At 31.8% G+C, this 15,323-nt stretch overlaps 1 protein-coding gene across 1 annotated transcript in view; it reads right to left on the bottom strand.

Moving 5' to 3' along the window:
* The window catches only part of LOC140051965 (NACHT and WD repeat domain-containing protein 2-like), a 50,953-nt gene that overhangs the window by 19,438 nt on the left and 16,192 nt on the right, over nt 1–15,323 (bottom strand). Inside the window, exons 3-7 of the mRNA XM_072097323.1 lie at nt 11,813–11,898; nt 11,016–11,132; nt 10,461–10,560; nt 5,888–5,990; nt 1,122–1,273 (exon numbers count right to left, since the gene is read on the bottom strand). Coding sequence (XP_071953424.1) covers nt 1,122–1,273; nt 5,888–5,990; nt 10,461–10,560; nt 11,016–11,132; nt 11,813–11,898 — 558 coding nt within the window. The remainder of the gene's footprint in view (nt 1–1,121; nt 1,274–5,887; nt 5,991–10,460; nt 10,561–11,015; nt 11,133–11,812; nt 11,899–15,323) is intronic.

The raw sequence follows: 15,323 nt of genomic DNA, 5'->3' as shown, positions 1-15,323 counted from the left end.
CTTCACCAGTATACCCTCTATCACCTTCACCAGATCCTCTATCACCTTCACCAGTATACCCTCTATCACCTTCACCAGTATACCCTCTATCAACTTCACCAGTATACCCTCTATCACCTTCACCAGTATACCCTCTATCACCTTCACCAGTATACCCTCTATCAACTTCACCAGTATACCCTCTATCACCTTCACCAGTATACCCTCTATCACCTTCACCAGTATACCCTCTATCACCTTCACCAGTATACCCTCTATCACCTTCACCAGTATACCCTCTATCACCTTCACCAGTATACCCTCTATCAACTTCACCAGTATACCCTCTATCACCTTCACCAGTATATCCTCTATCACTTTCACCAGTATACCCTCTATCACCATCACCAGTATATCCTCTATCACCATCACCAGTATATCCTCTATCACCTTCACCAGTATATCCTCTATCACCTTCACCAGTATATCCTCTATCACCTTCACCAGTATACCCTCTATCACCTTCACCAGTATATCCTGTATCACTTTTACCAGTATATCCTTTATTACCTTTACCAGTATATCTTCTATCACCTTCAACAGTATATCCTTTATTACCATCACCAGAATATTTTCTATCACCTTTACCAGATCCTCTATTACCTTCACCAGTATATCCTTTATTACTTTCATCAGCATATCTTATATGCCCTTCAACAGTATATCATCTAAACCAGTATATCCTCTATCATCTTCACCAGTATATCCTCTATCATCTTCACCAATATATCCTCTATCATCTTCACCAGTATATCTTCTATCATCTTCACCAGATCCTCTATCATCTTCACCAGATCCTCTATCATGTTAACCAGTATATCTTCTATCATCTTCACCAGATCCTCTATCATGTTAACCAGTATATCCTCTATCACTTTCACTAATACTTCCTTTCAGTACAGTCTTCAGCAATAGTTCATAATATCACAAAATACTCCTCCTATCATCACCTTCACAAAAACGTCCTCTACACCCTATACTACCCACTCATTCTTTATAATAACTCACCACTAACTTTCCCCATGCAGTACTACCTCCATAACACCAATCAAATGCATCCATCATACATTAATAAACAATACCTGACATATGATATTTCTGTAGTTCTTTCTCTTTAACTAATCCTTCATCATGAATATACTCTGAACTTTGTTGTAATATATCCAATAAACTTTCGTACGTCTTGCGCCAACGCGTCACATCCTTTTCATGCTGCTCCTTATTTTCATCAGTCCTGAAATTTGAATAAAAATAAATTTAAAAATGATAACATGTTTTTATAAATTTACTATTTCAAATTGCCTACCATACCATTTTAGTTCATATACAGTAGAACTCCTCTTTTTGGAGGACACCAGGGGACACCTCTATCAAGAAAATACTTTAATGTGAAACAACTAAAACAAATGAGGGGAACTATGTCTTTTAGCACTATGACCAACCTATATTCTACTGTAATATGATAATTGTCATTAAAATGAAATAGTGACATGCTTCACTTTATCATGTTTACAATGTGCATTCTCATCGCAGCTTCGTGGATTGTGTTTTTTCATCTATATTTCATTCTTAATTTAAAAACAAATCAATAAACATTTCAAAATTAAAAGCTATATTATTTTATTTTTATTTTATTCAATTTTCAGGCACGACAATACATGACAACACAGCGGTGCAGCACCCTGAGGATTGCCATGAGTGCAAAGCACTATCGAGATGGCTCTCCATATACTGCACTAGAACATATAAGACAAACATATACACAAGATGCTCTACATAGACCTGAAATATGACAGGACTTGAACCCAGGACCCTTAGATTGGTAGCCAAGCATCATAACCACCAAGCCACAGCTCCACTCAATATTATTTATAAAGACATTACATTTGTGGGACCCTGGGATTATTAGCCTAGCATTGTAACCACCAAGCTTCTATTTAACTTGCTAATATAAACTCTCCATTTTCAAAATATGTCTGTCACATATTGAACATTATTCTACATCTTCTTATACGGATCAATCCATCAGTAAACTATTTAATCACTTAATCTTATTAATCCTATAAATCCAACTGACAGATTCAATTTTTCTCAAATCAACCTTTATCTAATCTGACAAATCTAAACATTTATTTAATCTAAACGTAAGCACAATCTAGATTATTTGCTTCATTTTGAACCAGATTAAAGTAGAAAATGAAAATATTATTATTCAATCTAGTCAAGGATTAAAAAGGAAAGTGTGGGTGTGAAAATTATCATTTGGTGTTTACATCTTAAAACATGACCCATGAACACAGGAAAAAAACCTTTACCAGTATTCAAAAGGTGGTCCTTAATACAATAAATAATATAGCAATACTGTATATAGTAAAGTGGTTATAATCACCACCAAAGCTTGGTTTCCATTACAATGCAACAACGTAGGCACAACACAAGTGAGTTGACCAATCACAAACAACAGTTTGAATGATCTATCGCATCATGATTGGTCAAATTACTCGCAGTAATTACCCTGCATGGCGTGGGAACCAAACTTAATTCAACGATTTATTGCTACAAAGAATAGTACTTCTTCATCATTCAACAAATCAATCATTTTATGGGTACAAATCCATATTAATATTATTTATTAATATGTGGTAATTTATGATATATCTTCTCATAGTTTTAGAATGAAAGTAAAAATTAAAACTACAGTACTATCATCTTAGTCTACATCGCTAGCAATATCATGCTTATTAGCGATTTGTTCTTTTCAGTTCGTCTGGAAAATCTTGGTATTACTTTGGAGTCAAAACAACGAATGGTAAACATTTTCTGATGATCCTCTAAAGATGACCATAATCCATATTATTAGAAATGTTATTATAAAGACTGTACCATTAAAATAGTAGGGAAAAAAATTTGAAAGTAATTGAAAGTTGTTATTGATGTTCATCAGGCTTAATGTAAATATTCTTATATATAAAAAATAAAACCAAAATATAACCGAAAGAAAAAGTGTAAATATGCCATTGACTATTTTTTACTCTGTTCTAAAATGTTACGCTAGTAGTAACATTGTAATAAAGATTGGGAAACAAGCAGGAGGGTGAGGGGAAGGAGAGGAGGAACTAACCTAACAATGTGCACATGCTATACAAATGAAACATGTATCTATATTTTGACGGTAATTATTAAATTACATTTTTCCTCTTATTTTATACTATTTTTGATGGTCTATACAATGTTACAGATAATATTTTATTTTTCTTTCAACTTAAACAAGCAACTAACATTATAGACCTGGATAAATATAATAAAATCATCATATAAGTAATTAAAAACAATATTTATAGAAAATGTGCTCATATTCTGGAACATTATAGTTTTATTGCTGCGATTTGTTGCCATCATAAAGTGAGGATCATAGCTTTGGATTGTTGAGCTATGTTGGATCATGTAATCACGTATTATGAGCACTGAAACTTCTTGAATATTATGTAATTTCAGTGCTATGCAACAAAATGATCTATGGATAAGATAACTGTCCATGTTGGTGAAAACATCATCTATAGGTCTTTAAGAGTCATGCTGATATTTTTCTAAATGAACTAACTAGCATGTTGTTGAAATCTGTTTTTGCTGTTAACAATTGACTTGACAACAAGTATGGAATCATCTTTCAATGATTAATAAATAAATCACCATCACTATTGTCACACCATAAATTGGACAGACTCATTATCTCTTTAGCTTTCTATCACTATGGCAACCTCTCATCATCTTCCCCAATTAACTTTCACAATAGTATTACTATGGAGACCTAACAATCTCTGCTATAGAGTGACATACATGCAATATTACATTCCACTGTCTGAGCAATTGTATGAATAACTAAAAAACATAATTTACCATAGAATACCAAAAAAGACAACTTCTGAAAATCTAATTCATATAGCATTCTATTATATAATTAAAGAATTTCTTGTGGCACAATAAACCATTTTGAATTTAACTTCATGCACTTATAAAAATCACATTTAATTAATTTATTAACCCAGTACTAATAAATGGACTTATTAGGTACTGTATGTACAATGGGAGAAACATATATATTACCATGTTTTGATAAATTATTGATAGTATTAAAACCTCAGCCTCAATAAATAGGGGTTTCTTTTAAGCATTTATTTTGTGTTTATTTATATTTGTGGCAGGAAATTCACTGTGAGACTTTCACTAATTTAGGAGCAGTTATTACATATCAATAATAACATATTATTTTATTATAAACAATAAAATGATATATGATTAATTGATTTGTTTACAAAATGAAAAGTGAATAAAATAACATTTATTCTTTTATTGAAGAAACAGTAATACAATACAAAAACAAGAAGAGGTTAATAATAAGAGAAAGATAAAGTATTCATAGATTTGGGAGATAAAAAGATGGCAAAATATGTTTTAATAACATAACACAATGGATCGTTATAAATAGCATCTCACTTATTCGCAATGACCTAACTAGATGTCAGGTCAATCATTGTGTCATAGGTTGTTGCCTGTACACACTGTATCAATGCGCACTGTGAAGACACATGTCCCAATATCCCTGTATGCGTACAATATCTATACCATGGTCATTGGTAGTAGCAAATTGAAAGCTCTCTAATGTACTGAAACTGAACAGCTTAAGTTGTATGAACTTCAAATTAAGTTGATGCATGCATAACTGAGAATAATATCACTATTAACCACTATTAACATACAAATTTTGTATGAAAAATGTAGGGCAACAATGTAACTAGGAGAAATGGGTAGAAGAAGAGATTTTAATAGACATCCCTCAACATAAACACATATTCTCTCTTTCTATATAATATATATATATATATAATCTATAATTATAATCAAACATTTAAATATGGTCAATTCCCAAAAAAATGATCAAATGAGCATTTATATGAATCAAAAGTGGTATGGGTGAAAGGTGGGAGTTCGTTCCTAAGAAGTGGGGAGGGAGCTGGGGGAGGGATTTCAACAAAAGAAAGGAGAATCAACCAAGTCTTAGTTGTTAAACAGGTAATAACAGATAGCAATAATTTGTCAGAGAAGTGAAGGTGACGAGATGGAATTTATCGAGGAACAAGGTGGTTGGTTTATGTAATTTAATTGCTAAAGATGAAAAAATCTTATCTTATTGTCATAGACATTTTTTAGTTGCATTTTTAAAAACAGAGAGTGTTTTTGTTCTTTCCAAAGAAATCAATTACTGATAAACCCTTGTTATTAAACTGCAGAATAGGCTCATCACTATTCACTTTTATGTCGTTAAACAGCACGGATACCACTATAACGAGCTACTTTTGTTGAGCTAAGACGGGGAAACATAATCGGGAAGGAAATTTTCTTTTTATACTTCAAGAAACAACATTTTAAAAGCTTTAATGAAAATTAGTTAAATTCTAAAGACATTTCCGACAATAATAAATCTCCAGCACACAAATGTAAATTTCAAAGGTCATATTAATCAGACTCATATTAACAAACGACTCAGTGCATTTGGATTTCAATAACGTCATGCTTGCTTCTATATGTATTTCAGAGGTGTTTATATGCAACGCTTTTTTTTTATATCAACACACATCAAACAGGAAATCTAATTGCCAATTATATGATTAGAACTAAACTAATGTTTTTATGTAAATTTGGATAATAACACGTCTGGTATGAAACATTGATAGTCCTGTGTAGGATTCGAGCCAATGATCTTGATGAACCATGTTCAAAATTTATACCATTTACACATTACTATAATAAGAAGTTTTTCCATCAAATGAAGATTAACAGAATTACTTACTGATCATAAAGATATCTGATATGTGATGTCATTGGCTGTAGCACGTAAACACAATTAGCGCCCTCACCCCTCGGAAGGTACCATTCATCAAGAAGGTTGACATCTATAAAAAAAAACAGTTAATTAAAAGATTCTCATTTTTCATCATACAACAACACACTAAAGGTCAACAAAAGTGTAATTAAAAAATAAACAACAATCAGTAATTCTCTAATATTTAATAATTATCAAAAATGATAGTATTTAGAGTACTTTTTACTCGGGGTACCCGAGTCTAGTACTTACTCATTTTCTCCTTCTCTTCCTCCATCTGGACACTATTGAGTAAAAAGTGCGATTTTTAAAGTACTACTCCTCCCTTATTCGTTATAGTATTGAGCTGGGATTTGGCATGAACATACTACAGGGACATGTCCTCAAAGCTATAGAGCCGGATTTTTAATTTTTTGTTAATTAATTTGTTTAATTAAGAAGCCACAATGTGTGACACACACCACAGCGTTATGTAGTTATATGGTTATATGCGGATTCTTGGCGTAGTGGTTATCACGTTTGCTTAACACGCAGAAGGTACCTGGTTCGAGCCCGGACGAAACCTTTTTTTTTTTAATTTATGGTGAAAAGTACTGTATACGCAATATGATAATTATACAGAGTATATCTTATTTTTATTATTTTTTAAAATACTTATTTTGTGTAATCGGTAATTATCACTTTTACACACGTTTATTTTGCTTTGTGCTTATTACCATTTATTTGTAATTTAAATGGATTAAAAAACTTTCTGTAACCCACATTTTTAATGTAAGAGGTTTCGTAGTGTAGTGGTTGTCAAGTCTGCTTAACACGCAGAAGGTCCCGGTTCGAGCCCTGGCGAAACCTATTTTCTTTACTTTCTAACTGTATACGTCTGTATACAGCTTCTTTCGCTGTACCCCGAGTATTGCACATTCGTGCTTGTTTGTATTAATAAGCTAAATACTATAATTATAAATACTATATATAAAATGCCTCTTTTCTGTTGATGAAAAGAGAAATATTCCAAATTTCTTTTCCAACACCATTAAAGATGACAGTGTCCCTCTTTTTAAAATAATTAGAAATTAACTTAATTACATCAAAGAACAACTAAAGATTTCAAATTTCATCCAAAAAAGTATTTTAATATCAGTTATGATCAGAAAAACAAATAAGACCAACACCATTAATTCTCTATTTCTAAGTAGACTCCACATACGTCAATAAATGTCAAAGGTTATGCTATGCAACAATTCATGCAATGGACTGTATTAGACGGATAGAATGGTTTCCACCATATAGATATTATAGTTTCAACTTAAAGATGAGATGAAGAAGGATAGTAATAATTTCGTCTATTTTTTTTTGTATATATAGAAGCATCATCAATCAATATTTCAAAATCATAACACACTCATATCTGTGCACAGCATTTGAAACAAAAATGATTTAAAATTTACAATAGAAGAAGGTGAATTTCATCTTACTTTACAAAATAATAGCATTATGTAAAAATGAATTACAACCCAAGAAATTCAATACTGTTATATCATATACATTAATAAACAAGATTTGTGCAAACTTATGTAATATGTATAGTGCAGTCATTTATTATCCTCTGAATAAATTGTACACTTCCTCTCATGGCAAGATAAAACATAAATCATCTGAGATGTGTATTCAAAATGACACTATTTCTTTGTAATATGGTATTATAATTAATCAATTTCAATTATAATGTAAGTAATATATGTATAAACAATGTACAGTCATATATTATCCTCTGAATATACTGTAGACTTCCTCTCATCACAAGATAAAGTATAAATCATCTGAGATGTGTATTAAAAATGACACTATTTCTTTGTAATTATAGTATTATATTAAATTGCAACTATAACTTATGTATGTATAAACAATGTACAGTCATTTGACGGCGAGTCAAATGGCCGAGCGGTTAAGGCGGGGGGCGCCGTTTACCGTACCTAAAGAGCCAACAACATCGGCAAGGGTTCGAGGCCAACTCGCTCCTAGTTCTGGTGGTAGAACAAGTCTTCTCGGATAAGGACTATAAACTGTAGGTCCAGTGTACACAGTTATAACCTGTGTGCACCCAGTTCATTATTCGAAAAGAGTAGGGGGTTACCCCGGTGAACTGGTTCACAAAATAGCCCCTGTATCAGGGGGATTACCACCTATCTGATAGGACAGTGATTAATTCACTATTAGTAATCCTTGGCCACATTGCCTAAAGACATAAAATAAAAAATAAAAAATAAATGTATTATCCTCTGAATATACTGTAGACTTCCTCTCATCACAAGATAAAGTATAAAATCATCTGAGATGTGTATTCAAAATGACACTATTTCTTTGTAAAAGGTAAAGGTAAAGTGGAAACCTAAGCTAGTGCTAACGACCGTGGTACCCATCTCCATTTCTTTAGCGCTTGGGCCAGACTCCACTAAGTGTGTATGTTTGTGGGGGGTACGCCACTCCTCCCGCACAAACGAGTCTGATTTACCTTCCCAGTACATTTTACATACTGGTACCCATTTCTATCACCTGGGTGGGGAGGAACAATGTGGATAGAGAATCTTGCTCAAGGACTCAACACTGCAGTGACCGAGCCGGGGCTTGAACCGACAACCTCTTGATTGCAAGTCCAATGCTCTAACCACTGCGCCACAGTGCTCCACTTTTCTTTGTAATATAGTATTATAATTATTAAATTTCTACTATCTACGTATTAAAAATATTCCCTTCATTTCTGATGGAGCCAGTAATGATTATGAAGATTAATATGCAAAACAGAAGTGGATCTAGTTGAGCCTACTAACGAGCACCCTAAGCAAAACACAGAATTATAATATCAAGAAAGAACTTACAATGCATTATCTCATTGATTCTATAACTTTACACAAAATATCTTGAATTAGAAGAACTAACAGTTTTTCAAAATAAAATGTTATATAATTTGTCTATATTTATTTTGTATATAATGTTATCAATTCTTCTTATCTCACAGTATTTGTATTGTTTAATTTGAAAAGGCATAAATAATATTCCTCTATCATCTTCAATTCCTGGCACACAGGACCAGTAACCTCTCCAGTTGGTTCCTGATTGTTACTAAACATAACAATGATTTTTATGAACTTGGCCTCCGAGGCTGGCAATATTTGGCGATTTCGAGTAGCCTTATTTTTTCAAATATTTTTCCAGATGGTTTTGTAATTACAAATAATCTTGTTTTGTTGATACCATACACCAATGAATCAGTGTGTTGAATATATGCGTTTAATTAAACAGACTTTAAGTGAGGTATTCTACACATAAAGGTGTTTCATTGATGAACTACATGGCTGCTGTCTGTGTCGTTTTGTTGTTTCAACTCATCTGTCACCTGATCCATTTCATAGAGATTTTCCACTATTACCTACCAATCTTTATGTACTGTAGCATATGTTTTCAAACACTTGATCAACAATAGTAAATTATATTTCTAATGCAAATGAATTTCTTGCACCATATACCACAATAAGAAGCAGAAAAGGTAGACAAATATGGTTAAATAAACATCACCAAATGGAATGGAAAATCTTTCTCAGAAACACAGATATTGACACATAACCAAGACTTGTGAAGGGAACTGGTGAAATGTTCAATTGCAAAGCAACCCTATCGCCCGTATTCTTAAACCGAAATTTTGCGCATTGATATCACTTTCCATTTTCTTACAACACTTTTTACGCATCAGGACTACCGGTATATATACATGAAAAATCATTTTAATCGTTAATTATTAGAACAAGACCAGTATTAATTTAACAGTGAAGTACTTTTGATAAAAAACAAACAAAATCTTCAAAATATATTTTGGAACCATGGCGGTACGGTAACTTTTATATTTTCTAGGCCCCCAACAAAGTATGATCGCGACGAATAACGTACTTCATAGTGTGACAAGAAAGCGCTAGGCCCCTTAAACATTCCATCGCAGTGTAAATTTCCGCATCTGCCATTGTCGCTATGGCGTGACGTAGTTCAAGTCGGACTTGCGCGAAGAAAATAATGTAATTTAAATAAAGATGATTTTCATTATTATAACTTATACCAATGTATATTTAATTATTAAGCTAATATAAAAATAGATATTTCATTCTTCAATATCTGGCCAATATAACAACTCAATGACTGTTACGTTTTTCATAAACATATTTTAAAAACCATTTAGTCGACCATTTAGCCTGCCCCCTCCAGGACTAAAAAAATCGATCAAAATCCGTCTCGATTTAGTCGAGGTTGGCCTGAATTAAAATGACGTCATTTTTAAAGTTTTAGCTCGAACTACGACTAAAGTCCGGTTTAAGAATACGGGCGTATGACCACACATAGTAATGGGACCAGTAACAGAACCAAAAACCAAAAGATGTCTTTCAATTTGATGTTTGTTAATTTTAGTTTATACATATGTTACAAACTGCTTTTGTATCACATACAATCTAAAATTATTTTATAATAAGTATGACAATTAAAAATAAAAATATCATACCTTTGCCAGACTCGAAAGCACAATCTCGGATTTGTGAAAACTCATTGCTTTCAATCTCAACCGGCAGAATACACTCTCCATACTTATTTCCTATAATAGACTAAAATAAAACAAATATGTATATTATTAGCAGGTTGGAATATAAATGATTTTTCAATTTGTATAAGATGGCAAGTACACAGAGTTTTACCAAGAGGGATTAGATATATCTTATACAATGGTTGTTGTTGGCACATTGGTTGTAGACCTGTTTGATGAGGTCATCAGCTTATAAAAATTCACTTACATTTGTAGTACAATAATGGAAAATAAAAGGGAAAATATAAATATTTAAATTTTGAAATGAAGAAAGGGAAAAGGCACAAAAGATCTTGGGTTGGGGTACAAAGGGATACAAAGAAGACAAAACAGGAAAAAGGACAGAAGAAAAAACTAAGATTAAATACATAATATATAAAAAATATTCTATTTGGAAAGAGCCTAAGTTACAATGGTTCAAATTCCGCATTTTCGAATGAAATTAATTTACCGTTAAAATAGTTTAGTTGCACTTACCACAAAAAAAGGCCCTTGAGAGATCCTGTGAGCTTCTCGGATCTCATTCATGCGTAGTGCTGCTGCTTCATGGTCATTCGCTGCTAGGTCTTTTGGTCCTTGATGCAAATCTACAAGCTAGAAATTATGATGAATAATTGCTTTATATGCAATATTGTTTGAGATTATTATTAATTTCTAAGTTACTCGGTGGTGTAGAGTTTCTTTCCTGTTAAAGTAAAATTAAATATAAATTGTGAGAAGCTTTTTTTTTTTGGAAATTTTGTTGTGAATATGTTTTCTTTATCATTAGTACAGTTTACTGTATCTTAAAACGAAGGGGGGGGGGGGGGGGGGAAATAAATATATAAAATTTACTTATTATATCAATATTTTAACAGTGTGTTGATATTCAATTTTTTTTAGTTGATTGTCAATTTGGAAGAGCAATGCTTTTGTTTCAATAAAAATAAAGTTTGATGGTGATGTAGTGACTTTTTGTATGAGAAAAATCCTGGTACAAATCAAAACCAGATTTGAACTCAGAACCACAGAAAGGTTTAGAGTGTTCTTTAATTACCGAATGTATATTTGCAAAATATAAATTACCATTTCAATATACATTTTTGATACATTGTGCATTGAAGTTCACAAATAAAGAGGTTTTTGCACGTTCAAAGCAAAGTTAACTTTTTTCGGAGGGCAATCCGAGTACATTCTCAATGTATGTTTAAGAGGTTTTCATGCTAGCGCATAATGACCCAACAATGTGCATTGGGAATTAAAGGTTATTCATCTACATCAAGCTTCTTAAATACCTGAAACTCAAGACCATACTCTTCACAGTATCTTTGAAGTTCTGGACATGCTTCCTTCAATAACATTTGTCTTTCCTGAACAGTATCTATAATACAAAAGAACAAAAACATTGAATAAAATTAGGGAATAATTAATAACATTGTCACATTGTGAGGTTGTAACCTGGTAGTTTACATGTTTGCTTTCCTATCACAAGTTACAAGGTTCAAACCTAATAACTCACAACAGCTCCACTCCCTAAGCATAACAAGTATGAATGAAATAATTATTTATTTTTAAATGACACTTTTGTATGTTTATACTACCCGTGGAGTTGCATGTTAATGTTAGGGTATGTTCAGACTCACTGAGTTACGGTGGAGTTATTTACGCAAGGCATGCGGTAATCCGTGGCGTTAAAAGCCAAGGTGTTCAGACACAACGATTAACATTCCAATGCCTTGCGTTTAAAACACTCTGATCAGGTCAAAGCAGATAGAACTATATATATACATTCATGACAATGCATGAAAGTTTACATCGTTTACATTGTTTTTTTTTTAAATTTTTATTTATATAATGTTTACCTTCAAATATACTGATTTGTTCTTACTACTTGTAGAATTGCATTTTAATTCAAAATAATTATAAACGTAATTGTTACACAGACAATAATCTGATTAATTGATTTAATTTATGAATATATCATATTACTGACGTTAACTTTACTGAACCTGAAAATACATTTGACATAGCTATTTCGCTGTCGTACGGGTACGGGTACATGTAGTTGTTGTCTGCTAATCGTGGTCGTGTATTTTCATTGGTTAAGGTTAAAATCACTGATGCATTACTGGATTAGCGTTATAATCAACCCTCTCCCGCTAGAGTTATTAACGCCACTGGCGCGGAATAATAGCTTCCTAACGCTAATCCGCGGCATGGTTCAGACACAAAAATATGTACATAACTCCACCGTAACTCCGTGAGTCTGAACATACCCTTAGTCAAATGTTAACATGTTAACTTTCTTGTTTGCTTAAAATGTGGCAGTCTTTGATTTTTATTATTTCACAAATAGCTAGTGTTCAAAGAAGAAGAAATTGTTTTAGTCATTTAGTCAAAAGTTTGTGTAGAGATTAAAGTTACAACATTTTATACCCAACAAATTAAAATTGCTCTAGAACGCCAGAATTAATTATTATTATTAATATACCAACCCATCTTATAATGAGGATTTTAATTAGCACCTTGTCCAAGCTTGATGACATCTTTTGGTCTTAATGACAGTTAGATGATGATCAAGGTAAAAGATAGGTCAGCTTTTAAAGATTTGAATTACCATTAACTTTTAGAATTAGAAATTTTTAGCTACGTTAAACATTTGGAAAAATCTTTTTAATTTTTTCTTAGTATCTCAGAATGATTTTGGAAATAAGTAAAGGAATCGGTATGTCTTTTACATATTTGATGGTCTGTCAAGTAACCAAAAATCTTGATCCTGAAATATTGTGATATCACTTTCCAGCTCCTTGATGCTACAGAGGATTTTTATAAACTATTCAGTAAAAAAAAACATATGAAAAAATATATAAAAGTAAAAGTAGGTCAGTTTATGTTATGTTGGACATTGACAGCAGTTATATGTAATCTGATAATAATCAAATCAATTCTAAATTGCCTATTAATGCATATCAGGTTTATTACAAACACCTGACTTTTTAAACTAAAACAATTCAAAACAGATACGTATATATTTATATATAAACACATTGTATTTAGAATCTATATAGTTTAATGTCTACAAGAGTGCTTGCACAGAAAATCTAGATTTTGTTTAAAGATAGGAATTGTAATTAATGAAAGTTTCATTAACATTGTTGTGTTGCTTGAAAACAAGGATTGTATTTTGTGGACTTGCAAATTTTCTGTAAATTACGAGTCTAGCAAAAATCGTGTTTATCTGCACACTAGTGAAGCATAAGCCGTTAACTTCAAGATGTAATTGATATATTTTTTTAGTACAGATTTTAGTCTCAACGTCTGCATTAATGTTGATCATGTGATCTAGATTAATGTTATAAATCTTATGTCAATTAATAACAGAAATATATTTTTGTCTTTTTGCCATTCAATATTCGAGTTGTTGATTTATTATTATTTAGGGTTAAAACATGATTGAAATCATTGCTTTGAGTGTAGTTGAATTCTCTTTTTGATTTAAAGATGGTATAGATTGTAGTGGATTAGAAGCTTAATTCATTTTGTATATCATTTGAAACAGTGTATATAACATAACATAATAAACTTCTAATAAACACCTCTAAAAATGAAAAATTCAAATATTATTCTGTTCACATTCCACTTAGACTTTTCTTTAAAACTACTAATGTCCAATTAGCTCACTTTTGACTTAGTGTTCATCTACAGCAACCCCTATTAGATTTACCGTGTTTTAGGATGGATCTAGTATCAAATCGACCAATTACGACAAACAAACCCTGTTTGCCAGATCAATAGCAGAAGTTATAGTAAATAGGACTATTTTGCCCTGTATATGATTTTAAAAAAAATCCCTATGAAACTCTGGTTACAAGCTTGTGTATTTTGAGGCGTTTAAATCACGGAAGCTTTTTAGCGACATTTACGAAATAATGTGAATAATAACATTAGATTGTTTAAGAACATGGCAAGCATGAGGTGAAAGATGAAAGCAGATTTACGTTTCAATGTTTCAACCATAGGTTTTCCATATTCTATCGTTTATCTACTATATTCAACTTGGCATATTTCATTTGAAATACTGTACATGAGTATGGTACGCGGAAGAAGAGTGATTTCCGTATTGCTCTAAAAAGAACAAATATAGGACAGAGAAGTATTGCCTATAGAGGGGCAAATATTTGGAACTGTTTGCCTGAAAACGTAAAGTGTGAAACTAAAATCGGAAAATTTAAAAATACAACTATTAATAAATAAATACTCACTCATGTAGAGTTCACTTTTGTTACTTTTACTTTTTATTTCTATTTGCACTTTTATTGTTTTATTTGCTAATTAGATACGGTATTATAGGGTAATGCGTTTAAGAGCTTCGGCTCATTGCATACCCGTTTTGTATCAAAATACGTTTTACATTCATTATGATTTAGATTAAACTTATATAGAAATATTCTTGTAAAAGAAATACTGTATATATATATATATTCTACAAATTTATTTTCTGCTTAATTTTGTATCAGTATGCAATGGACGTACAAGGCTTGTAAATCTTTAGCATGCTTAAATACAATTTCAAGATCTGTTAGTATCCTGAAGACGGATTAGTTTTAGTTCTATGTGGAATTGTATATAAGACGTTTAATGATTTTCGTTCCATTGGGTATTTCAAAATGTATTAAATTGCCATTTAGCAAGGCATGATAATATGTGTTCACCACAATAGTTCCAATGTTTAAACTTTGTTTTGTTTCAGAGCATTGACTCTTAAGTTTAGAACTTTAAACCAATGAAAGGTCATTATGAAAAATC

The sequence above is a fragment of the Antedon mediterranea genome, chromosome 6 (assembly GCF_964355755.1).
Source record: "Antedon mediterranea chromosome 6, ecAntMedi1.1, whole genome shotgun sequence".
NCBI classification, from domain to species: domain Eukaryota; kingdom Metazoa; phylum Echinodermata; class Crinoidea; order Comatulida; family Antedonidae; genus Antedon; species Antedon mediterranea.
Note: the sequence above shows the minus strand (reverse complement) of the source record. Positions and strands in the feature narration are given on the sequence as shown.